General features: G+C 45.7%; 2 protein-coding genes across 2 annotated transcripts in view; both read left to right on the top strand.

Moving 5' to 3' along the window:
* CCM2L (CCM2 like scaffold protein) overlaps window positions 1-23,859 on the top strand; it is an 881,881-nt gene that overhangs the window by 135,707 nt on the left and 722,315 nt on the right. The gene's annotated exons all lie outside the window — the stretch shown is intronic.
* The window catches only part of KIF3B (kinesin family member 3B), a 33,702-nt gene continuing 11,487 nt past the window's right edge, over window positions 1,645-23,859 (top strand). Inside the window, exons 1-4 of the mRNA XM_083507390.1 lie at window positions 1,645-1,844; window positions 16,335-17,813; window positions 19,816-19,917; window positions 22,263-22,385. Of these exons, the coding sequence (XP_083363516.1) occupies window positions 16,404-17,813; window positions 19,816-19,917; window positions 22,263-22,385 (1,635 nt within the window). The 5' untranslated portion in view covers window positions 1,645-1,844; window positions 16,335-16,403. The remainder of the gene's footprint in view (window positions 1,845-16,334; window positions 17,814-19,815; window positions 19,918-22,262; window positions 22,386-23,859) is intronic.

Genomic DNA, 23,859 nt, shown 5'->3' with positions numbered 1-23,859 from the left:
GTCAAACTCATGTTTGTAGCTTCGAGAACACTGTCCCACCATCTCGTCCTCTGTCGTCCCCTTCTCCTTGTGCCCTCCAACTTTCCCAACATCAGGGTCTTTTCCAGGGAGTCTTCTCTTCTCAGGAGGTGGCCAAAGTCTTGGAGCCTCAGCTTCAGGATCTGTCCTTCCAGTGAGCACTCAGGGCTGATTTCCTTCAGAATGGAGAGGTTTCATCTTCTTGCAGTCCATGGGACTCTCAAGAGTCTCCTCCAGCACCATAACTCAAAAGCATCCATTCTTCGGCAATCAGCCTTCTTTATGGTCCAGCTCTCACTTCCATACATCACTACTGGGAAAACCATAGCTTTAACTATACGGAGCTTTGTTGGCAAGGTGATGTCTCTGCTTTTTAAGATGCTGTCTAGGTTTGTCATCGCTTTTCTCCCAAGAAGCAGGCGTCTCTTAATTTCATGAGAGCTATAGGAGGGTATATTAATTGCAATCTATCCTTCCAGGCCCTCCCCCCTACGTGTGACTGTTAAACAGAGTTTTAAAATCCCATCCTTGGCAGCAAAATTGAAAGCATAGGAATTATGGTCGGCTGCAAAGCCTTTGAGCAAGTCCAACAAACAAAGGAAGCTGACGTCCTTCCCTCTTTGGGAAAAATCAGGCAACAGCTTGTAAAGTAAGTTTAAAAATAAAATTTACTTACTTTATAATCCAGCATTGGTTCACAGCAAATGCAGCACTAAAAATTATGCACTATTTTTTTTAAAAAAATTACACAATAACCAGTCTTAGCACCAGCCAGGGACTGGAGCAAACAGAGCACCAATAAACACTGTTAACGAAGCAGCAACTAAAAGATGCGCTAAACATCCCAATTACAAGGAGAGAGAGGCTATTGGTTTGTTTTTGCTTTATTATGTATTTTTTATATTGCACTTTTATGTTGTGGACAGTCCTGAGATCTGTGGATAGATGGATTCATATTAATGTCATATATACGTAAGTTTATTTATATAAAAAATCGTTTATCAATGATAAAAGTAAAAGAAATACAGCAAAAGCCATATGATTACAACTACCTGACATTCAGAAGACATCTTAAGGCAGCCCTATTCAGGGAAGCTTTTAATGTATGATATTTTAGTGTTTTTTGGTTTCTGTGGAAGCCGCCCAGAGTGGCTGGGGAAACCCAGCCAGATGGGCGGGGTACAAATAATAAATTATTATTATTATTATTATTATTATTATTATTATTATTATTATTATTAGCAGCATTAACCAAACCTAAAAAAAGAAAGCTCAAGCTGAGCTCATAGAAACTCTGGATCTCCCGCTTTCTCCAGTAGATTAACACACCTAAGCCATACAGCTGAAAACGCCGGCAGCATTAAGATAAATTCAAATTGTATAGTTTTTGTAAAATATGCAGGGATTTAGGATATGTAAAATGAACCATGGAAAGAGAAGGAGGGAAGTCATTGATATCTTAAGGATGTAGAAACGAGAATTTTAAATTGTAAAAACAGAAAATTTAATAACAATTATATTAAAACAGAAACCACCGCGCCTGGCGCACGTGGCCGGGGCGCCTCGAGGGCCAGAGGGGCGTGTCGCGTTGCCAGGGGCGTGTCCCGTTGCCAGGGCCGAGGGCGCGGAGGAGGCGGGGCCCGTTGCTAGGGCCGGGGCGTCGCCAAGGAAGTGATGGCTTCGGGGCGGGCGGCCGCGTTGCCAAGGAAGTGAGCGGCGGCCGCGGCGGGGCCGGACTCCCCCTGCCGTATCCGGTGCTGCCGCCGCCGCCGCCGTCCCTGCCGCAGCGGCGGGAGGAGGAGGGGGTCTCCATGGTGACGGCGCAGGTGAGTGAGGGGCCTCGCCCTCGCCTTCTCCCCCCCCCACACACCGTGCGCGCGCCTGGGGCGGCGAGGGGGTGCGCGCGCGCGGCGGGAGGAGGAGGAGGAAGAACCGCATCTGTGGGGCGGGGGCCTCGGGCGGCCCCACGCCTCTCCCTCTCTCTCCCCCCTTCCTCACGCTCAGGGGCACACGCGTGTCTGGGTGCGGTAACGTGGGAATGCGTGCACGCGCACCGGGGTGCTCCCTCCCCCTCCTCTCCCCATATCCTTCTGCACCTCAAGGCACACGCGTGTCTGGGTGAGGTAACGTGGGAATGCGTGCACGCGCACCGGGGTGCTCCCTCCCTCTCCTCTCGCCGCCTCCTTCTGAGCTCTCAAGGCACACGCGTCTCTGGGCGTGGAACCGCGGGAATGCGTGCACGCGCACCCGGATGCTCCCTCCCTCTCCTCTCTAACCCCCCCCCCCCGCGCCTCCTTCTGCACTCTCAAGGCACACGCGTGTCTGGGCGTGGGTGTGGATGGTGGATGCATGCACGCACCTGGATGCTCCCCTCACCTCTTCCTCTCTCCGAAGGATGGGGGTCGGCGTCTGCCCCATACACACAAGGCCATGGCCTGCTGCGACCCCTCCAGGTGAACTGACCCCACAGGAGGAGGCAGGGAGGGCCACCAGCTGGGATGGAGACAGATCCATGGAGGAGGAGGAGGCTATTCGGAGGCAGCGATGCTTCTGAATCCCACTTTCTGGAAAACCACAGCAGGAAGGGAGAGGGATCTTGCGATCGAGTCCTGCTCAGGGCATCTGGTGGGCCACCGTGAGGAGACGCTGCTGGACGCCATGGGCCGTGGGCCTGATCCAGCAGCCGGCTCTTCTGTTCTTCCGCATGTTATTAAATGCCCGTCCGTCCCCTGCAGTTCTTTGAATGTGGGTGTCCTCAAACACAAGAGGCAGCCACCAGCTGGGATGGCTTTTGCGAGACAATTAGACAAGACACGGCTGTCCGTGGTCGCTAGCCATAGCATTGTAGAACTGTAGCATTGGAAGGGACCCCACGGGTCATCTAGTCCAACCCCCTGCATTGCAGGAATGTCAACTAGATCATACGTGACAGGTGGTCATGTAACCTGTGCTGAAGCCGCCTTGTGCTTCCCATAGCCATATGAGAGCAAGATGCCAGACCAGATGGGTCCCCTTTGACGTGATCCAGCAGGGCTCCTTTTATGGACCAGAACTCACCCCTGGCTGTGGCTGAGCTTCCTTTCTGGTGGGAACACCTGCCCTCTTGCCAGGCTTTAGGTGTCGTATATGAGGATGCTCCTACCTGTGTTCAGGAGACAGCTTGCACATCAAGGCTGCTCATCAAAACATTTAGGGAGATGGAAGGAGTGTACCTCAGCAGTGGGGCATATCTTTCACAAGCCAAGGTTGAATTACTTAGCATTTATATGTGGATTTTTAAAAATAAAAAAGTCTACAAATTAAATAATAGGAAAACCCTGGAGAGCTTCTGCCAGTATTAGAAACCCAGATTTATAAGCTAATTGCTAAATAGCACCCTGAACCTACAGAATGTCTAGGTGCCATTTTTCTACCCAGTGAGATTTCTTTATTGTTATTAATATTTTTCATTTCATTTCTATACCGCTTTATATTTTAAAGGAAAATTTTTTGAAGTGGTTTACAACACATTAAAACATAAAATTAAGTAATCCAGAATAAAACAAATTCAAGCTTCAAGGAAAATATTGCAGATCCTTCTCTAAGTGACATTTTGCTTTCCCCATATTTATTTACCTACTTAATTTATATAGCGGCCCCACAGCAGAAGTACTCTAGGAAGCCAGTCTGGTGAAGTGGTTCGAGTGTCAGACTAGGACCTGGCAGATCAGGGTTCAAATCCCCACTCAGTCCTGAAGCTCACTGCGTAATCTTGGAGTCAGTCACAGCCTCTTAACCTACCTTGCAGGGTTGTTGCAGGGATTAACTGAGAGGGGGTGAACCATGTACTCCACTCCTTGGAGAAAAAGGTGAGATATAAATGCAATAAATGAGTTATTCTGCTTGCCTGCTTAAGAAATCTGGAGAGGACAGCCAGATGGAGATGTCAGTCACCAGCCTGGCATCCAGGGATCTCCACGTGGTTGCAGTTGCACCCCTGCCAGTAGCAAAATGTGCCCGGCGCTTGGCTGATTTCTAACTCTGCCTTCTGGGTACCAGTTGTGCTGTCTCCATCCTGTGGTTGTTGAATCTCCTTGTCTTGTAGGCGTGCACACATAACCGTGCACCTAAGTTTGTAATCCTGCACACACAACTTGGAAGCAAGTTCTGCTGCATTCAGTAGGGCTTGCTTCTGAGTAAGCACGCGTAGGATCAGGCTTCATATAGACAATGAAGACCAGGCACCATCAAAGTAGCCGGACTAGAGGGAGCCATACTATTGCCCGCTAAGAAGATCAGGAGGAAAGAACTAGATAAAATAGTGGTCAACTGCAAAGGATATTCGGATATTTAATTTGGCACATTTTACTAGAGAATCTTATGCCATTCTATTTTATGCAACATGATATTGCTGGTGCAATATGAAGGCATCATTATGTTCATTGCTCATCTGTGCAAGGGACAGTTGGCTGTGGTGGTCTTGCTTATGTAGCAGTTCGTTGCTGCAAAAAATGATTTCATCAAAGCAAGAAGGGTGCTTGTTTCAGGAGAAGGAACCCAATTCTGCAAATGAATAGTTTAGTCTGTCTTTGTTCTCAGGACGGTGTGTTTTAACAGAGCCTGTGGTGTGTTTCTCTAAACTGCCATAGATCTGATTTTGACAGTTGCTCTGTTGCTTGGCTGTATTAGTTGTCACTGAATGCCTAGCAGTGTGGGGTCGTATAAGGGCAATTGTCATGCAATTTTCAGTCAATAAGAAACACAGAATAGACTGAATTGATATATTTTATTGGACCATCTTTTAATGAAGGAACATGCGCGATTTTGTGGACCGATAAAATTGTTTACATATGCGATCAACCTTGTCTTGTAAAAAAATACTTTAGAATTAGCTATTTTTGTGTTCCAAGTGATGGAGAGCATTGCACAATTATGCACCTACCCAGCAGATGTTGTCCCTGATCAAAGGCCTTGCTTGACTCTTTTGTATTTCATGGGGATGAAATAAGAGCGTCAATTAGTATATATGGGGGGGGGGTGTACATGACTGTGATGTCTATATGAGAGGGAGACATCTGGGAAAGCCAGGATGAGGATAAATTTTGAGGTGGGTGATTTTCTCTCGCCCTATTAAAGCTGAAAGATAGCAAAGCTTGACTTTTTCAAGAGAAGCCAAACAGCCATTGATTGCTCTGCTTTTCAGAAGGGTGTTCAATTTCAATTTTCAACTCCTTAAAAATAAAATCACGAAAAGAAATATATCTTACCTAAGTCATGTCTGTGTTTCCAGTTTCTTTGAGCCCATAGATCAGGGAACTAATACTAATTTATTACTAATACTACTATTTTTTAGCTGGAGGTTAAGTTGTGGTTAACTTAGTAGAATTAGTTCAGCTGAGAAAAATACCCCATCATAATGCTCCACAGTTCACACCTAGAATATTCTGTCTGTTTTGAGACACCTCTTTACCACAAAGAGGAAAAATTGCTGAAAGAGAGGAAAATCACGAATTGCCCATTTATTAGATGGAATAATGGAAGGAGCCAAATGATGCTAAGAAGGAACATAATTACAGATACTTGACAGGTTCAAGTAGCAAAAATGGAAAATAATTGTTCTTAGAATCTCTTTAAATCTCAGCCTCCACCTTCCAGGTCTAGTGTGGAATCTTGTGTTTACACTACTAAAATAAAATTAAAGGCAATCCTGGAATATATCCAGTATGTAGCAATCTTGTCCTAGCTTGTTGGTTCTCAAGGCGCAGGCTATTTGAATTAACTAGTCTCCTTAATTTCTGATTTCTTCTAAAATTCTCTGATGATTGAACTGCCACACCAATTTAATTTCAAATAGTACCAGGACTTAATTTTCAGGCATGACTTCATCCTACGCTCCAAGAAAACAGGCTTTGAATTGCTTCCCGTATTCTGTACAATTGGAAATGCAATCTGAAGCTCTGGGTGAGTGTAGTGGATTAGAGTCAATTTGGGATCTGGCCAGATTGCTTTTGGATTTCAGAAGAGTGAGAGGGCTCTTTCCGGAGAGCGCCGTGTCCTAAAGGCTTGTCTAAAATAGGATGTTGGGCCGGGCATTCAGCAGGGATGGAGTGCGTCGCCTCATGAAATGTTTGGTTACAAATAATTGATGTATTTGGGTGCAAGCAATTAAGGCACAGTGGCGCATGGCAGAACCTGCTTGATGGACATTTGCTGTCACATGTGGTGTATTCTGCTTTTGGCAAAATAAACAAGGGCACACTGCTGGGAACCAATGCCTTTCCTCCCGTCATGTGGTTCCCAGAACGTCTCCTCGACCCCCAAATTCTTCAGCTGCCATCCGTGCTAGTTTCAAAGAACCTCATTGCATGTTCCAGGATGAATACCACCCCTTTGTCCTCACAATGTCAAAACCAGGCTTGAAATCCCAATTTAGTGGAAGGTAAGGAGCTGCCTTAAAACCCAGACAAACCTCTCCCCCATCTAGTTCAGTAGCCTTTGCTGTGGCTGGCAGCGCCTCCCCAGGGCTTAACAGTGAGGTCTCTCAGCCCTCCTGCCAAAGGTCCTTTCACGGGAGCTCCTTGTGGCAGAAACGGGAGCATTCAGCATGCAAATCATGCGCTCTGCCACCGAGCAGCAGCCTCTCCCCTTGACTTCACCCACTTTGTATAAATTGTTAATTGAAAGGGGGAAGAAAATCCACCCTCATTATCTCTCCTTAGCCAGCCATACAGTTAATACAACGAGGCAATTCATCTGTGCTGAGTATACTTCAGTATGTGCCTTAAACCGAGACTGGGCCCAGCGGATCATTCAGTTCAGCTCTCATCCTAACTTTCTGGTGCTTGTGTGTTCCTTCGGCGTGGAAATAGAGAACCTGCGTCACCGCTTTCCAGAAAGTAGCACCTTCTGCGTGATTTGGACTATGTCACATCAGCTGTGCTGCTTGGCGCTGATGGGAGTTGTAGTCCAAAACATCCGCAGAGCACAAATAGTTGTTGTTTTTTGGGGGGAGGTTGTAATATGGGTTATGGAAGATGCACCAGGTCTCAGTGGTGTCCTAATCTCTGGCATGGCGCAGTTGCGGCGTTCTGAATCTTGTATCTTGCACCAAGTTGAATGGGCTGCTTTACACCCGACAGCTCTAAACTACAAAATGTTCTGGTCATGTCAATACAGAATTAGGCCTGCATTCAGGCCATGGCATGTTGTGCTTGAAGGCTGGACGGGCAGGAATCGCTTTCCTGTTGAAGCTGCAGGCAGCCTGACCGAACTTGTTTATTTGATGCTCTTAGATTGTGGCTGCTTGTCAGGCTCTGTCCCTGGCAGGGCTGCTTGAACGTTTATTTCCTTTGGCTTCTTGGCTCTTCCACTGGTTTGGTTATAGCAGGGGTGGAGACCTCCAGCCTCCACCCCGGACTAATTAGGCCTGCCAGGCCTCTGCATTCATCCCACAAGGCCCTTTTGGCAAAGCCATGGCCAGCTGCTCTGCATGTGAAGTCATATATGACGTCTGTTGTGTGGCAGGTAAGATCCTAGGGGATTGTAGGCACTGCCTGCTAGCTGATTGGTACAAACCACATTGAAAGGGGCTTTTGAAGACCTGACAACCGGTCAGATCTTCAGAAGCCCCTTTCAAAATGCTATTTTCTGCAGCACTTTAAAAGAGGCTTCTGAAGACCCCTGTGGGCAAAAAAGGTCACCTGTCACCATTGTGACATTAGGTGATTGACAGCTGGGCTGCTCCACTGACCTGTCCTACTTAGCTTGTTGGGGTGGAAGAGTTAAGGCTCTGGCCCTCTTGCCAGAGCCAGTTCCCAGCCTTGGTTTGCAGTGACTTTCCAAGCACAGAGATGGAAGCAAAATCAGATTAGTCAAAATTACTCCATTACTGCAGCCATACAGCCAGTATTTGATTTCCAGGAAAGGATGCCGGGTCTGTCTGGAAACCTCCCATAGTCTGCTGTATAGCAGTTCTCTGACATTGCTCAGTAGTGGAGGGAAAGTGCTCAATACCTGCTCCAATCTTAATGAGATGCTCCAGGGTAAAGCTTTGCACTGAAAAAAGTGCCACATGTAGTCAGACCAAGGCAGAATAGAACTGTACTATGACTTCCCTTGATCGGAGTACTGTCCTTCTGTTGATGCAGCCTAGAATAAAGGTAAAGGGATCCCTGACCATTAGGTCCAGTCGTGGCCGACTCTGAGGTTGCGGCGCTCATCTCACTTTATAGGCCAAGGGAGCCGGCGTACAGCTTCCAGGTCATGTGGCCAGCATGATGAACCAGAGCAGCGCACGGAAATACCGTTTACCTTCCCGCCGGAGCGGTACCTATTTATCTACTTGCACTTTGACATGCTTTCGAACTGCTAGGTTGGCAGGAGCTGGGACTAAGCAACGGGAGCAAACCCCGTCATGGGGATTTGAAATGCCGACCTTCTGATCAGCAAGTCCTAGGCTCTGTGGTTTAACCCACAGTGCCACCCGCGTCCCTGCAGCCTAGAATAGCATTAGCCTTTTTTGCTGCTGCGTCACACTGTGGACTCATGTTCAGCTTGTGGGCCCACTAAGATCCCTAGATCCTAGACCCCAAGGAAGTGGAAGAGGGAAGTGCAAGGATGTCGTGCCGTTCATTTTCTAGCAATCATACATTATGGGGGCAAGAGGGTGAGAAGGAGGCAAGAAGTCACTGTTTTCAGTGCCAGCCATGCATTTTCTGGTACATTATCATTCTGGACGGAACGTGTGGTTTCCTAGCAATGATGAGCCCCTTTGAGAGTTTTATTACGTTTTTAATTAAGGCTAATGAAGGTGACTTGGAAGCATTTTAAGTAGGAAGAAAGCAAAAGCTTTAGGGCAGTTTTCTAGGATCTAAAATTCCTGGATAGCGTTTGCAATTGCTGCATCGGGGAAATCTTAGAATCGTAGAGTCCAAGCAGGAATCTCAGCTAAACCATCCATGACAGATGGCCATCCAACCTCTGCTTGAAAACCTCCCAGGAAGGAGAGTCCACGGGGTACAGAGTTATACAGTGTAGGACTGTAGCTCAGCAGCAGAAGATCCTGGGTTCAGTCCTTGGTGTCTCCAGGGAAGACTGGGAGAGGACCATGCCTGGAAACCTGGAGAACTGTGGCTATTCAGTGTAGACAATACAGTGGTGCCCCGCAAGACGAATGCCTCGCAAGATGGAAAACTCGCTAGACGAAAGAGTTTTCCGTTTTGGAGGTGCTTCGCAAAACGAATTTCCTATGGGCTTGCTTCGCAAGACGACAATGTCTTGCGAGTTCCTGATGTTTTTTTTCCTCCCCCCCTTTTTCTAAGCCGCTAAGCCGCTTATCAGCTGATCCGATCAGCAGATAAGCCGCTAATAGCGCTAATAGCACTAATCCGCTAATCCGTCAATGGGCTTGCTTTGCAAGACGAAAAAACCGCTAGACGAAGAGAATCACAGAACGGATTCTTTTCGTCTTGCAAGGCACCACTGTATTAAACTGGGTGGTCCACCGGCTTGACTCATCACTGTACGGCAACTTCCTGTGTTCTGCTTTCTTATCAGGAAAAGCTTCTCCTTGGGCCAATCCCTGGCAAGAAATCCCAGTTTTGAATAATGGTGGTGGTGTTGTTTTTTTAATCGAGCAAATCATTACCATATAACTCAGCTTGCACCATGACAGTGCTTTGAGTTGCTGAGGTCAGCAGCTACCAAGATGGAAAGGAGAGGCGTGCATTCTAGAACATGGTTGGAGGGCAACAGGGTTGTGACAAAATCTGGGCCCGTAAGGGAAGGAAAGAGGAGAAAAAGGAGGCTGCAGCATGTGGATAACGTCCCTGAATGTACAAGACTCTTAACTTTGAAGCTGGCTGAAAATAATAATAATAATAATAATAATAATAATAATAATAATAATAATAATAATAATAAATAATTTTATTTATACCCTGCCCTTCCCAGTTCAAAAACTGGGCTCAGGGTGGCTAACAACAAATTTAAAACACTTTAAAACACTTAATTATAAAAGCAGCATAAAATACAGTATAAAAACATGAATAACAATAAAATTCAAAAATCAATTAGATAATCCCCAAGGCTAGTTGGCTGAATTGGTCCTACTTGGGCCAGCGAGGGGAGAATTAGCTGTGGGGTCTCAGAGCGGGTGATCTTCATAAAAGGGGAGGGGGAGGGAAGAGAAGGGAAATAAAAGAGCTAGCATCGCCCTTTTGCACATTTTCCTTGAAAGGATGAAAGTTGAGAATTTCAGAATGGCTAGACCTCTCTGAACCTCCTAGTCAGCTATTCAGACTTAAGATTTCGAATGAAGCTGTAGGAGCCACTGCAGATAATCCTCCGAGGCCCTTCTTCATGTGCCCCCTCCACGAGAGGTCTGGAGGGTGGCAACATGAGACCAGGCCTTTTCTGCAGTGGCTCCCCTTTTGTGGAATGCTCTCCCCAGGAGGACTTGCCTGGCTTCTCCATTACTTATCTTTAGATGCCAGGCGAAAATGTTTCTCTGTAACCAGGCTTTTGGCTGATAAACATTCTATGGCCTTTTAAACGTGTTTGTGGGAAGGTTTGTTTGTTGTTTGTTTTATTACATATCATGTGTTTTGATTTTGTATTTTTATGTTGTGAACTGCCCTGTGATCTACGGATGAAGGGTGGTATACAAATTTATGTTCAGTTTCTGTTTCAGTTTCTGTTAATTGGTTCTCATGGGAAACTTGCAGATTCTAGCTTCAAACAATTAACTCAAGCTGGTGTCAATTTACTCTTGGCAGAAAGCCCAGGTCTGCTTGACCTAGAAACTACTCACTCTGATTGGTTAACGAGCAGCACTCAACTCTGTTATCAAGGGATTGTTAGCTCAGTTTGGTGTGAGGTGTGTTAGGAGTTAGAAGTGCTGTGTATGGTTTTGAGAGAGAGAAAGAGAGGATTTATTTTGCTTTGCTTTGTATGCAGAAACTCTGCTGGTTTTATTTTTCCCTTTTTTAATAAATCCTGTAAATAGTTATTCTGAGTCTAGCTGACTAGTCATTACCGCCGCGACTAGCTTCTTCGCTGTGCAGGAAAACTCTGCTACGTTTGGGCTAAAGCCAATAGGGCTATGCCTGACACTTCAAACTTCCATGAGGTTATGGGCATTGTGCTGCCAGCCTGAGTTGTGGTGGTGTCAGCATCAACGGTGTTGGTTCCAGTAGTTCCAGAAGTTGTTGTTCCTGTCGGTGCAGCAGATGGACACTTGCTGGTTCCTGACTGTGGTGAGCTGGTGACGCAGTGGACACAAGGACAACAGCTGCAGCGTGTGAGTGCTGGGTGCTGTGGTTCCTGTTCTCTCTCTCGCTGGTCGTGAGTAGCTGGTTCCGGGTTCCAGGGACATCGCTCTCAAGATGGCCTCACAACCAGTTCAGATGGCTTTTGAGCGTCTGAATGACTCCAATTACTTGCTGTGGTCGGAACGCATGCAGGCAGTGCTGCAGAGGGATCGTCTCTGGCAAGTGGTGAGTAAGTTTCCTGCGAAGCCTGATGATGAAGACCTCGATAAAGACCAAAGAGCAAGGGCCACAATTGTCTTGGGGCTGGAAGATTCCCAGTTGCCCTATGTGAGGGGAATCAAGACAGCTAGAGGTGTGTGGCAAGCACTTAAAGAACTCCATGTGCGTGAGACAGCGGTTTCCAAGCTGTTCATTCGCAAGGCATTGTACAAGGCAATGTTACAGCCTGGGGTTACAATGCAAGAACACCTACACAGTTTACAGTTAAAGTTTGCTGCGCTACAGGAAAGAGACTGTGCATTAGACCAGCAGGAGAAGGTGGCTATTATTTTGAGTTCTCTCCCGGAAAGCTGGGATAATTTAGTTTTGTCTCTAGAAGGCATACAGGAGCGTGATTTATCAGTCAGTTACGTTACTGGGCGTTTGATTGAAGAATGGCAGAAGAGGCAAGAAAGGTCGTTGGCTGCAGAGGCTTCTACTGGCGGGCGGTTTGGAAGGAGTTCTCATGCCGTGCCAGAGGTGAAGCAAAAGCAGCGTACTGGTGAGGAGTCAGCGTTTGCTGTTAGGCGTTGTTTCCGATGTGGGTCTTCAGCGCATCTAAAACGACAATGTCCGGAGTTGGTCAAGTCTCAGTTGCCGGTGCAGGAGCAGAGACGAGATCATCATCATCATCATCAGCAGCAGCAGCAGCAGCAGCAGCAGCGTAAAAAGAAATTCTTCAAACAAAAACAGTCGGCTCGGCTGGTGACCGCCGAGGTCAAGATTGCTGATGAGAAACAAGCTGTCTGGGTGGTCGATTCGGGAGCGTCTCGCCACATCGTAAATTCAGATGAATTGTTTGTTTCCAAGAACTCAGCACAGCGCAGCCAGGTGGCTCTAGCAGACGGAAGTACTTCCGAAGTGATTTCGGGGGGTGCAGTTTTTGTTCCTTGTCTTCGTGAATGCCTGCAAAATGTACTTTGTGTGCCGTCATTAAGGAGCAATCTGATGTCTGTAGATTGTTTGCTAAAAGCTGGGTTTAAAGTGTATTTTGAAGGAGACAGTTGCATTATTAAGAAGGCTGGTGAGATTTTAGGCACTGCTAAGTCAGAGGGAGGCTTGTTTTGGCTTAAAGCAGGATCTCAAGTTGCAGCAGTAGTCAGTAAATCTCAGCCTGCAGTGAATAACAAAGCTATACATGACAACTGTGTGCACTTATTGCATAGGAAAATGGGGCATGCCTGCTGGAAAAGTGTACTAAAAATGTCTGAATTGGCTGATGGGGGTAATTTAAAGAGTTGTAACAAGTACCTTGATTGTAATGTGTGTAAAAAGGTTAAAACACACAGAGTCTCTTACCCCAGAAGTGACAGAGTTAGTGAGTCACCGCTACAGCTGGTTCACATGGACGTAATTGGTCCATTTGCTGTAAGCAGGGGTGGATCGCGTTTTTCACTAACAATTGTGGATGACGCCACGCGTTATTCTTGGGTTTTTCCCATGAAGAATAAGGGTGATGTGTTCACTAAGTTTAAAGGCTGGGTGGCATCTGTGGAAAGATTTCTGTCCATTAAACTCAAAAGGATTCAGACGGACAGAGGTGGCGAATTTATGTCAAATGCCTTTAAAGATTGGTTACAAAAGCGTGGCATTGGGCATAGAAAAACGAACGTTTTTTCCCCAGAGGAGAATGGCGTTGCAGAGCGAAAAAACAGATCTTTACAGGATATGATGTTTGCCATGCTTGATGATGCTGATTTGCCCATGTCTTATTGGGGGGAGAGCATGCTCACCGCGTGTTATCTCCAAAATAGGCTCTTTCACCAAACAATAGGTACAACCCCGTACTTTAAATTGTTTCAGAAAAAACCTAAAATTGACCATTTGCATGTGTTTGGATCAAAAGCCTGGGTATTAATTCCAAAACAAATGAGGAAGAAGGGAGATCCTAAGACCAAACAGTTAGTGTTTGTGGGTTACCAGGAGCTGGGAAAAGGTTTCCGCTTTGCTGAAGGGACAAATGGCATTGTGATCTCCAGGAATGCCAGTTTTTGTGAACATAGTGGCTGGGAGAGACTACATGCCAATACTGAGGTTTGGTTTGAACCTTCCCAGGAGCTCCTTGACTCTGAAGGTAGACATAGAGAATCAGAGTCTGAGGGGGAGGAAAGTTCAGATAAGAGTTCTCAAGAAAGTGGAGTTAGCCAAAGACCAGTTGCTAAGCAACAAAAGAGAGGTCGTAGTTCTGAGGAGGAAAGTGGGTCAGAAGAAAAATTTTCTCCCAGAAGATCTAAAAGACAAAACAAAGGAGTGCCTCCGGTGCGTTTTTCCCCAGATACTGCAAATGTGTTTAGTGTAAGTGCAGAACCCAAGAGTTTTCAGGAGGTGTTAAAGTTACCAAAAGAGGAGGCAGAGCGCTGGAAACAGGCAATGGAGGAAGAGATGTCCTCTCTGAATGAGCACAAGGTCTTTACACCAGTAGCAGCACCTGAGGGGGCAAAGATTGTAGGCTGCAGGTGGGTGTACAAACTTAAACCTCTGGTGACAGGAAAGTACAAATACAAAGCTCGTTTAGTGGCTCAAGGATATTCTCAGAGGCCTGGAAAAGATTATGACGAAACTTTTTCCCCAACTGCTAAGGGGGACAGTGTAAGGCTGATTTTAACGCTTGGAGCAAAGAGAAAACTCCTGTTAAACCATTTTGACATTCAGACTGCATATTTACATGCATCAATATCAGAAGACCTGTATCTAGCCGAACCGCCTGGTTATGAGACAGGTTCCAATAGAGTGTTAAAATTAAACAAAGCTCTATATGGTCTCAAACAGGCTGCAAGATCTTGGAACAAATGTTTCCATGAGGCCTTAGTGTCATTTGGTTTCAAGCAGAGTACAGCTGACAATTGTGTTTATGTACGTGGTACAGGCAGTGATCAAGAGTTTTGTCTGATTTATGTAGATGATGTTTTGTATGCTTGCAAAACAGATAAACAAACTAAAAGGTTTGCCAAGCAATTGTCCAGTAAGTTCAAAGTGAAAGACTTAGGCCCGGTTAGGACATATCTAGGGTTGGAAGTGTGCTGGGCCCAAGATGGCAGCTGCCTAATTAGTCAGCAGAACAAAGTTAAACAACTACTGACTACATACAGGATGCAGGATTGCAAAGGGGCAGCGGTGCCTATGGATCCAGGTTTCATAAAAACACTTCATACAGATGAGAGTCCTGAATTTGAACATCCTGATGTATATCACTCTGTAATTGGAAGTTTATTGTATATAGCACAGTGGTCCAGACCTGATATTAGCTACGCAGTAGGCATATTAAGTAGATTGGTCTCAAAACCCACAATAAATGCCTGGAAAGGGGTAAAACAAGTTCTGAGATATCTCAAACAGACAATTGGCTATATGTTACAATTAAATTCTTCCGAGGACGAAATGTTGAGTTGCTACTGTGATAGCGACTGGGGAAATTTGCCGGATAGAAAATCTGTCACAGGACTAGTCATAATGGTCGGTGGAGCTTTAATCAGCTGGCGGTCACGCAAGCAAGACGTTGTAAGTGTGTCATCAACGGAATCAGAGTACGCCGCATTGAGTGAATTGTGCAACGAGGTGATTTATTTCAAGCATTTGTTAGCAGATTTAAATGTAAATTGTGGAGAACCAGTACAAGTTTACATTGATAATCAGGCTTGTATAACCTTAAGTAAAACAGAGGGTTTCAAATCGCGTTCCAAACATATCTCTGTAAAATACCAAAATGTACGTTGCTGTGTACAAGACAATGTAATCACCTGTACTTATGTATCAAGTGAAGAAAATGTAGCAGATGTGTTAACTAAACCATTGGCAAAGGTAAAGAACAAGCGAATGTGCAAGGGTTTAGGTTTGCTGGAAAAATGATCTTCTACATAGGTGTATTTGGTGTTAATTGTTCAGCAGAATCTGTGAGGGGGTGTTCAGTTTCTGTTTCAGTTTCTGTTAATTGGTTCTCATGGGAAACTTGCAGATTCTAGCTTCAAACAATTAACTCAAGCTGGTGTCAATTTACTCTTGGCAGAAAGCCCAGGTCTGCTTGACCTAGAAACTACTCACTCTGATTGGTTAACGAGCAGCACTCAACTCTGTTATCAAGGGATTGTTAGCTCAGTTTGGTGTGAGGTGTGTTAGGAGTTAGAAGTGCTGTGTATGGTTTTGAGAGAGAGAAAGAGAGGATTTATTTTGCTTTGCTTTGTATGCAGAAACTCTGCTGGTTTTATTTTTCCCTTTTTTAATAAATCCTGTAAATAGTTATTCTGAGTCTAGCTGACTAGTCATTACCGCCGCGACTAGCTTCTTCGCTGTGCAGGAAAACTCTGCTACGTTTGGGCTAAAGCCAATAGGGCTATGCCTGACACTTCAAACTTCCATGAATTTAATATATTATCATTACTACTACTACTACTACTACTGTTATTTCTGTTATTATTATCATCATCCAAAGTTATATTTCTCATTTTTAACAAAACTTGAGTTAAAAGCCATTTGCTTCTGCACTAATACTGATCAAATGGGAATAGGAAGCACTTATTTCCTGTCATTTAGAAAGGGGAAAAACATTTTACATTGTTATTTCTTCTTGTTGTTCTGCCTCACAGTAACTCCGAGAGGGATGTTTTTTTTGCTTGTTTTTATCTTACAGTTGGGAAATTGAGATTTTGAGATGGTGGCTTGGCCTGTCCACTCTGGGAATTGATGTATGGGCTTGGGTTTCAACTTTCATCTCTAGTGTTAAAAGCCAGACTGGGGGTGGAGGGGGGGCTGGTTTGTACTCACTGCTTTTGTGCCTTACCTCTGTGCTTAATTCTTGCCTTTGATTCTTTCCAGGTTTGGAAAAACCCCTGGCCTTCCTGGTCCTGCCGTCTGCTGAGTTTGCCCTAGCGCCAGCCTGTTGTCATGTCGAAGCTAAAGTGCTCAGAGTCGGTCAGAGTGGTGGTGCGATGCCGGCCGATGAACAGCAAAGAGAAAGTAGCCTCCTACGAGCAAGTGGTCCAGGTGGACGTCAAGTTGGGGCAGGTGTCAGTGAAGAACCCCAAGGGGACTTCTCACGAGCTGCCAAAGACTTTCACCTTTGATGCCGTTTACGACTGGAATTCCAAGCAGTTTGAGCTCTACGATGAGACCTTCCGGCCCCTGGTGGACTCAGTGCTGCAGGGATTCAATGGGACCATCTTTGCCTATGGGCAAACCGGCACGGGGAAGACCTACACGATGGAAGGTGTGCGTGGCGACCCCGAGAAAAGGGGCGTCATCCCCAATTCCTTCGACCACATCTTCACGCACATCTCCCGGTCTCAGAACCAGCAGTACCTGGTGAGGGCTTCTTACCTGGAGATCTACCAGGAGGAAATCCGGGACTTGTTGTCAAAGGATCAGTCCAAGAGGCTGGAGCTGAAGGAGCGGCCAGACACGGGAGTGTACGTGAAGGACTTGTCGTCCTTCGTCACAAAGAGCGTCAAGGAAATAGAGCACGTCATGAACGTGGGGAACCAGAACCGCTCGGTCGGGGCCACCAACATGAACGAGCACAGCTCCCGTTCGCACGCCATCTTTGTGATCACCATCGAGTGCAGCGAAGTGGGGCTCGATGGGGAGAACCACATACGCGTCGGGAAGCTCAACCTCGTGGACCTTGCTGGCAGCGAGCGCCAGTCTAAGACCGGAGCCCAGGGGGAGAGGTTGAAAGAAGCGACAAAGATCAACCTCTCTCTCTCTGCCTTGGGCAACGTCATATCTGCCCTGGTGGACGGCAAAAGCACTCACATTCCCTATCGGGATTCCAAGCTCACCAGGCTGCTCCAGGATTCGTTAGGGGGCAATGCCAAGACCGTGATGGTGGCCAACATCGGCCCCGCCTCGTACAACGTCGACGAGACCCTGACGACGCTGCGGTACGCCAACCGGGCTAAGAACATCAAGAACAAGCCGAGAGTGAACGAAGACCCCAAGGATGCGCTGCTGCGGGAATTCCAGGAGGAGATCGCGAGGCTCAAGGCGCAGCTAGAAAAGCGGTCCGTTGTCAAGAGGAAGAAGAAAGACAGGAGGAGAGACGGAAGCTTCAGCGCCGGCGGGGAGGACGAGGACGAGGAGGAAGATGGCGAAGAAGGGGAGGAGGAAGGAGGAGGTAACAAAGGTGACTACTGGAAAGAGCAGCAGGAGAAGCTGGAGATCGAGAAGAGGGCTATCCTAGAGGACCACAGTTTGGTGGCCGAGGACAAGATGAGGCTGCTGAAGGAGAAGGAGAAGAAGATGGAAGACCTCAAGCGAGAGAAGGAGGCAGCTGAAAGGCTGGGTGCCAAAATCAAGGTAGGAGGCTCTTTTCTGAGTTCTGTGGATTCAGAAAAGTGGCCTGGGGGAGGTTCAGTGTTGAAGACTAAAAACAGAAGCATAGGGATTGGGAATTGTTCCTGAAACGCTTCTCTGATGTTCAGAGTGGTTCTGAGATTCTGAATTCAAAGGTTTTCCTTTCCAAATTATTCACAGCTAGAGAACTGCAGCCAGCAGTTGGAGAGGTGTAGGTGATTTAAGACCTGGTTTGGACAATCAAATTCTGGCTTCAGAGGCAAGGACGGATGCATGAGATCTGTGCACTCACAGACTGCCTCTTTGTGCAAGCAGGGAAGCAAGCCAAGACCTTGCAGCTAGCGATAGTTTTCTGTTGTGTGCTAAGCGCGGAGCGATGGACAGTGGCTTCCAGGCATTGGCAGGCCAGCTTTATTTTATTTATTTCATAAAATTTATAAAACACTGTAAAAAAAACAATCAAACAACCTTGCAGTTGTTTGATTTATCCTATCTTATCCCGGCCAGTTCAGAAGCTATTGCCCATAGCTTCCTAGTCCAGTTCACATGTAATAGAAAGCTATAGTTTATTGTGACTTCCTGGCTTGTTTCCTTGCTTTCATGAAGGGAAGAGTGAAGGGGTGGCATGCATGTGAAGAGCTAGTGCACATTTAATCAAGTGTTGCCCACAGCTGCCAATGAACCGTCTTCATCCTTCCTCTGTCAGCTGCTCCTAGAGTCGGGGATGGCCACCTCACCTTAATGAGCCAAAGGTGAAACAGCTTCCCATCTTGGTAAGTTTTCACAAGATCTGAAGGCTGGTCAAAAACCAGTGTTTTCTTCTAACTGTGATTAGTAAAAGAAATGCTTGATGGGGAAAAATAGGAGTGGGACTTGAGCAGGTATTCTCAACCCAACCCAATTCGTTTCCTTTCATTATTTATTTGCATTTTTATGAATCTTAATGAACATGTAACAATCAACTGAGACCTGAAAACAATGATAATGTAAAGCAAAGAAAGCCAATGACCAAATCTTCCACTGAGATGTGAGGAAAGTGTGAAAATAATAAGAAAAACAGATGCAGGGACATGGGTCACAAGCGGTTGCCATGTGATTCAAATGAAGACCCAGAGACACAGCAGGTTTTTATACACCGAGACCTATGCAGATGCCATGAATAGTGCCATGCAAAGTCATATTTGGCAGGTTCAGATGGGAACAATTATTCGTATATGTCATGAAACCCCACCAAACAGCTAGAAAGCCACCTTGAGTCCCTGTCAGGGGAAAAGGCGGGATACAAATAAATATGATGATGTTGATATAATCGAGTCTGATCCCTCTTAATTTCTCAATGATCTGTTGGTGTGAAAGGACCGTAAAAAGTCACTCAGAGAGGAGAACCCCAAATTTATAAGTGTACGAGAAAAGGCCATCTTGTCTTCTGATTTGCATAAGGCAGGCATGGCCAAATTTGGCCTGCCAGCTGTTTTGGGACTACAACTCCCATCATCCCTAGCTAACAGGACCAGTGGTCAGGGATGGTGGGCATTGTAGTCCCAAAACAAGTTTGGCTATGCCTGGCATAGGGGATGTCCTCCATCTTCACCCAAAGTGTAGAATCATTATAATGGACTGAGGGTATCAGCTGCCTTGGATGACAAGGCATGCAAGCATGGGAAATGTATGGGGAAAGCACATCTTAAGATTCTAGGCTCACTCCCTGGTATCTCCAGGGTTGGGGCAGTTCTCCTCTGCTGGAGTCCTTTGAGAGATGCTGTGAGGCTGAACAGCTGCTTCTGGGCAGCAAGAACCAAAAGCCAAACTTTGTCTAAGGAGGCACGGTTTATGAGACAACTGTGTGAGATCTTTACCCATTTTATTTTATTTTATTTTATTTTATTTTATTTTATTTTATTTTATTTTATTTTATTTTATTTTAAAGAAAGCAGTAATTGTGAGGCTCTGCAAGATGCTGATTTTGGTTATTGGAACCCTCCACCCCTCCCATTCTGCTTTTCAGGCAATGGAAAGCAAGCTCCTTGTTGGAGGGAAAAATATTGTGGATCACACAAACGAGCAGCAAAAAATCCTGGAGCAGAAGCGGCAGGAGATTGCTGAGCAGGTGAGAGGGAGAGGGAGAAGTGCCTGCGTTGAGATGGGTTGCAGGGGTCCCAGAGTGTGCAGAACGGGGGGGGGGGGAGCCTGTGGCTGGACTGCAACTCCCATCATTCCTTCCTACTGGCCCTGCTTGCTGGGGCTGATGAAAGCTGGAGTCCCGCAATATTTGGAGGACTGAACATTCTCCACTGCCCTGCGTTGTGGCCCTGGGAAGCTCACAGCACGTTTTTCCATTCCACCGTGGGACAAGGATGTCTATAACATTTGGGCAGAACCCACTGGGAACATTTCCTGGGCAGGCATCTTTGGAATCCAGTCAGCAACAATGCGAATTTAATAAGAGCCTTGCTGGATCTTTTATTTGTTTATTAGATTTATATAACAGTTTGGATCAGAATAGTAGTTGGTCTAATCCAGCATCCTGCTGCCCACAGTGGAAAACTTCATGCATCTAGAAAGCGCATTTGGGGTGAAGGCAAATTCCCCCCTCTTCCACTCAAGCTCTGCAACAATTGGTATTCAAAGGTATACTTCCTCTTGTATATGGAAGTTCTGTTTAGCACGGCTAATGCTGCTGTTTTGAAAGTCCTTTCCGTTTCAATGATGAGTGTGCCAGGGATGTTCTTAGCGGCTTTTGCTCTTACTGTTTCCTTTTTTATTTTTTAAAAAAATGATATTTATTACTTTTTTAACATTTCTAACACAACACTACAAACAAAATAAGAAAAAAGAAAAAACAAGAAAAAACAATGCAAATACGATACAAAAACGCTACATGGACTAACAAAACAAACAAAAACAAGCGAAAACAATTTAAAAACACCTCAAACATTTTCAATATCTTATATTTCATTCTCTTATTTCCAGCGACCTCCTCCCACCTCCCTTTTTGTATTCCACTTCTACTATTTGTTTCAGCAATTCCTTTCCATCTTACTCTGTTTTCTGTTCTATATTTATCTTAACACATTCTTGCCAGACTTTTCCTTTAATTTTCTATTAATCTATTTATACTTAATTCCTTATGACATTTCTGCTAAAGCCATATAATTTCATTCCAACATTTTTCTAACATTCCTTAATTTTACAGTATTGCTGTAAATAGTCTTTAAACTTTTTCCAATCTTCTTCCACCGACTCTTCACCCTGGTCTCGGATCTTGCCAGTCATTTCCGCCAATTCCATATAGTCCATCAACTTCATCTGCCATTGCCCAACGCTTCAGTGTTTTCAAAAAGCAGCCATTCTCTCAACCAGCAAAAAGCAGATGGTTCACAGCAAAGTTTAAAGGTCTTTTTTTAATACATGAGGTTCATGAACTTAATTGCTTGAAAACTTTGAGAACAGCTGAAAGGTAGTAAAATGCAAACACTGCAAGATCTTCAAGAAGCTGCATGAGAAAAGCTATTTTACTGAACTTTGCTTATGTTCTTCGTTGACTCTTTCCCTTTTCCATCCTTTAAAACCCCTCTGGCCAATTAACGCTTTGCAGAAAGGAAGCCCATCTTTTGAGATCCAAGACTTTTGCTCTTTCCTTTAAGGTGTGAGAACTTAGAACAGGGGTCAGCAACCTTTTTCAGCCTTTTTCCACCATCCCTCAGACCATGTGGTGGGCTGGAATATATTTTGGAAAATAATATGAACGAATTCCTATGACCCACAAATAACCCAGAGATGCATTTTAAATAAAAGCACACATTCTACTCATGTAAAAACACGCTGATTCCCGGACCGTCCACAGGCCGGGTTGAGAAGGCGATTGGGCTGGCTCTGGCCCCTGGGCCTTAGGTTGCCTACCCCTGACTTAGAATGTAGGGGTGGGATTTGACTCAGTTGATACACAAGCAAAACGCCCCTCTCTCTGCCCCACATGTCCCCTGAATCTGCTCTGGTGTTTGGTGGAAAACCCAAAACAGATTTAGGGGGAGGAGAGAAGGGAAATCCTATTATGCAAGTGGACCTCATTCTGCTCACAGATCCACCTCTTACTGCCACATTGAAATCCACTCTGTGGCTGCAGTCCAGTGCGCAGGTACTTGGAAATGAGCCCATCGAATCTAGTGGTGCATAGGAAACATGGTTTGGGGTCAGTCTGCAAGTCTGTTCCGAGGTCACCAGTAAGCCTTTCAGCAATTCCAGACGAAGTTCAGGCTTCTTGAGCCTCACAATATTTCCCCTTAAAATTATTTGGAACAAAGTGAACTTTCAGAATAAAACCCTTCAAAAATGCACAGCATTGATTGGTAACGCCTTGTGTAAATTCTCTCACCCCCTGCGAATGATTGGCATGTACCCTGACAGCGCTGAACTCCAGGCCAAAAAAAATGTCATCTTTGTTGTCTCCTGCAGAAACGACGAGAGCGAGAAATCCAACAGCAGATGGAGAGTCGGGATGAGGAGACCTTGGAGCTGAAGGAGACCTACAGCTCCCTGCAGCAGGAAGTGGATATCAAGACTAAAAAACTGAAAAAGGTGAGTGGCCTCCCTGGAGGTGGGCAGGCAGGTATGTACAGGTACTGTATGTGAGCTCTGGAAATTAGCATGGATGTGGCCAAATCCAGAATTGGGCTTCCCATCTTCAAGGCACTAAGATGTGACAGTTTTCTCTGCGCTTTTAGGGCAGGCAATAGTTAATTGTCTCAAAGGAGTCGGAGTGGATCAAACCCCCTGAATTTCCCCCCACACAAACCAGGCACAACTTGCATCTTCCCATGAAGAATAAGGCCCAGCGGTTCCCTTTGACCTTGGGGGAGATGCAAAGCTTTTTGACAGATGCATGTTAAAATTCAGAGTTTTTGGCTGGAAAATTCTCCACTTTCATGACCTGGAAAGCTGTTGTAATTTTACAGGTTTTAACTAGTTCTATGAGCCATAATTATTATATGTAATCGGTTGTGATGCTATGTAGTCATGTACTACCTTGATTTTTTTAATTCTGCAATAGAATTAATATTTTGCTAGGTTGGTTTCAGACAGGACTGGGGAACCTCAGGCCTGAAATCCAACTGCAGCCCTCCAGACTTGGGCCTGTCCCCAGACCACACCCTTCGCTGACCCTGCTTGGATCCTTGAGTGTTTTAGCCAAGCTGAAATGTGTCCTCTGATATTACCTGCTGCTTGTCTGAATGGAAGGCAGAGAGGGTTGTTTGAGTGCTTGCAGAAACTAGCCTACTGTACAAAGGTGACATTTGCATTTGTTGCTCCACCCACTTTACCTCTGGCCCCGCCCTCCAATGGTACGTGGCCCTCGCAAGCTTGCCCTGAAGGGAAGACGGCCCCTTGGGCTGAAAAGTCTTCCCCACCCCCAGTTTCAGAGATTCATTTTTCACTTAATATTTCTGCATGCCTAATTCCTAAGGAAAACCCCTTTTTCCTGGTCTGCCCTGCAGAAGACTGTAAGGTCCATGAATAACCATAGTTTAGAGGTCCCGGGCCCTAAGGAAGTCAGACTGTCTCCACCAGGGCCAGGGCCTTCTTAGTGGTGGCTCCGACCTGGTGGAATGCTCTGTCCCATGAGACCAGGGCCCTGCAGGATTTAACCTCCTTCCATCGGGCCTGTAAGACAGAGCTATTCCGCCTGGCCTTTAATTTGAATTCAGCCTGATCTTTTATTTACCTTCTCTTCCCTCCCCCTCCCCTTTTATGAAGATCACCTGCTCTGAGATCCCACAGCTAATTCTCCCCTCGCTGGCCCAAGTAGGGCCAATTCAGCCAGCTAACCCTGGGGATTATCTAACTGATTTTTGAATTTTATTGTTATTCATGTTTTCATACTGTATTTTATGTTGCTTTTATAATTAAGTGTTTTAAAGTGTTTTAAATTTGTTGTTAGCCACCCTGAGCCCGGTTTTTGAACTGGGAAGGGTGGGGTATAAATAAAATTTTATTATTATCATCATCATCAACTAAAAAAGGCAGTCGGACTGAGCAGCCTCTGCCCTTTATT

The sequence above is a fragment of the Podarcis liolepis genome, assembly GCF_965112155.1.
Source record: "Podarcis liolepis genome assembly, chromosome: 6".
NCBI classification, from domain to species: Eukaryota; Metazoa; Chordata; class Lepidosauria; order Squamata; family Lacertidae; genus Podarcis; species Podarcis liolepis.
This window is presented reverse-complemented; position numbering and strand designations above follow the sequence as displayed.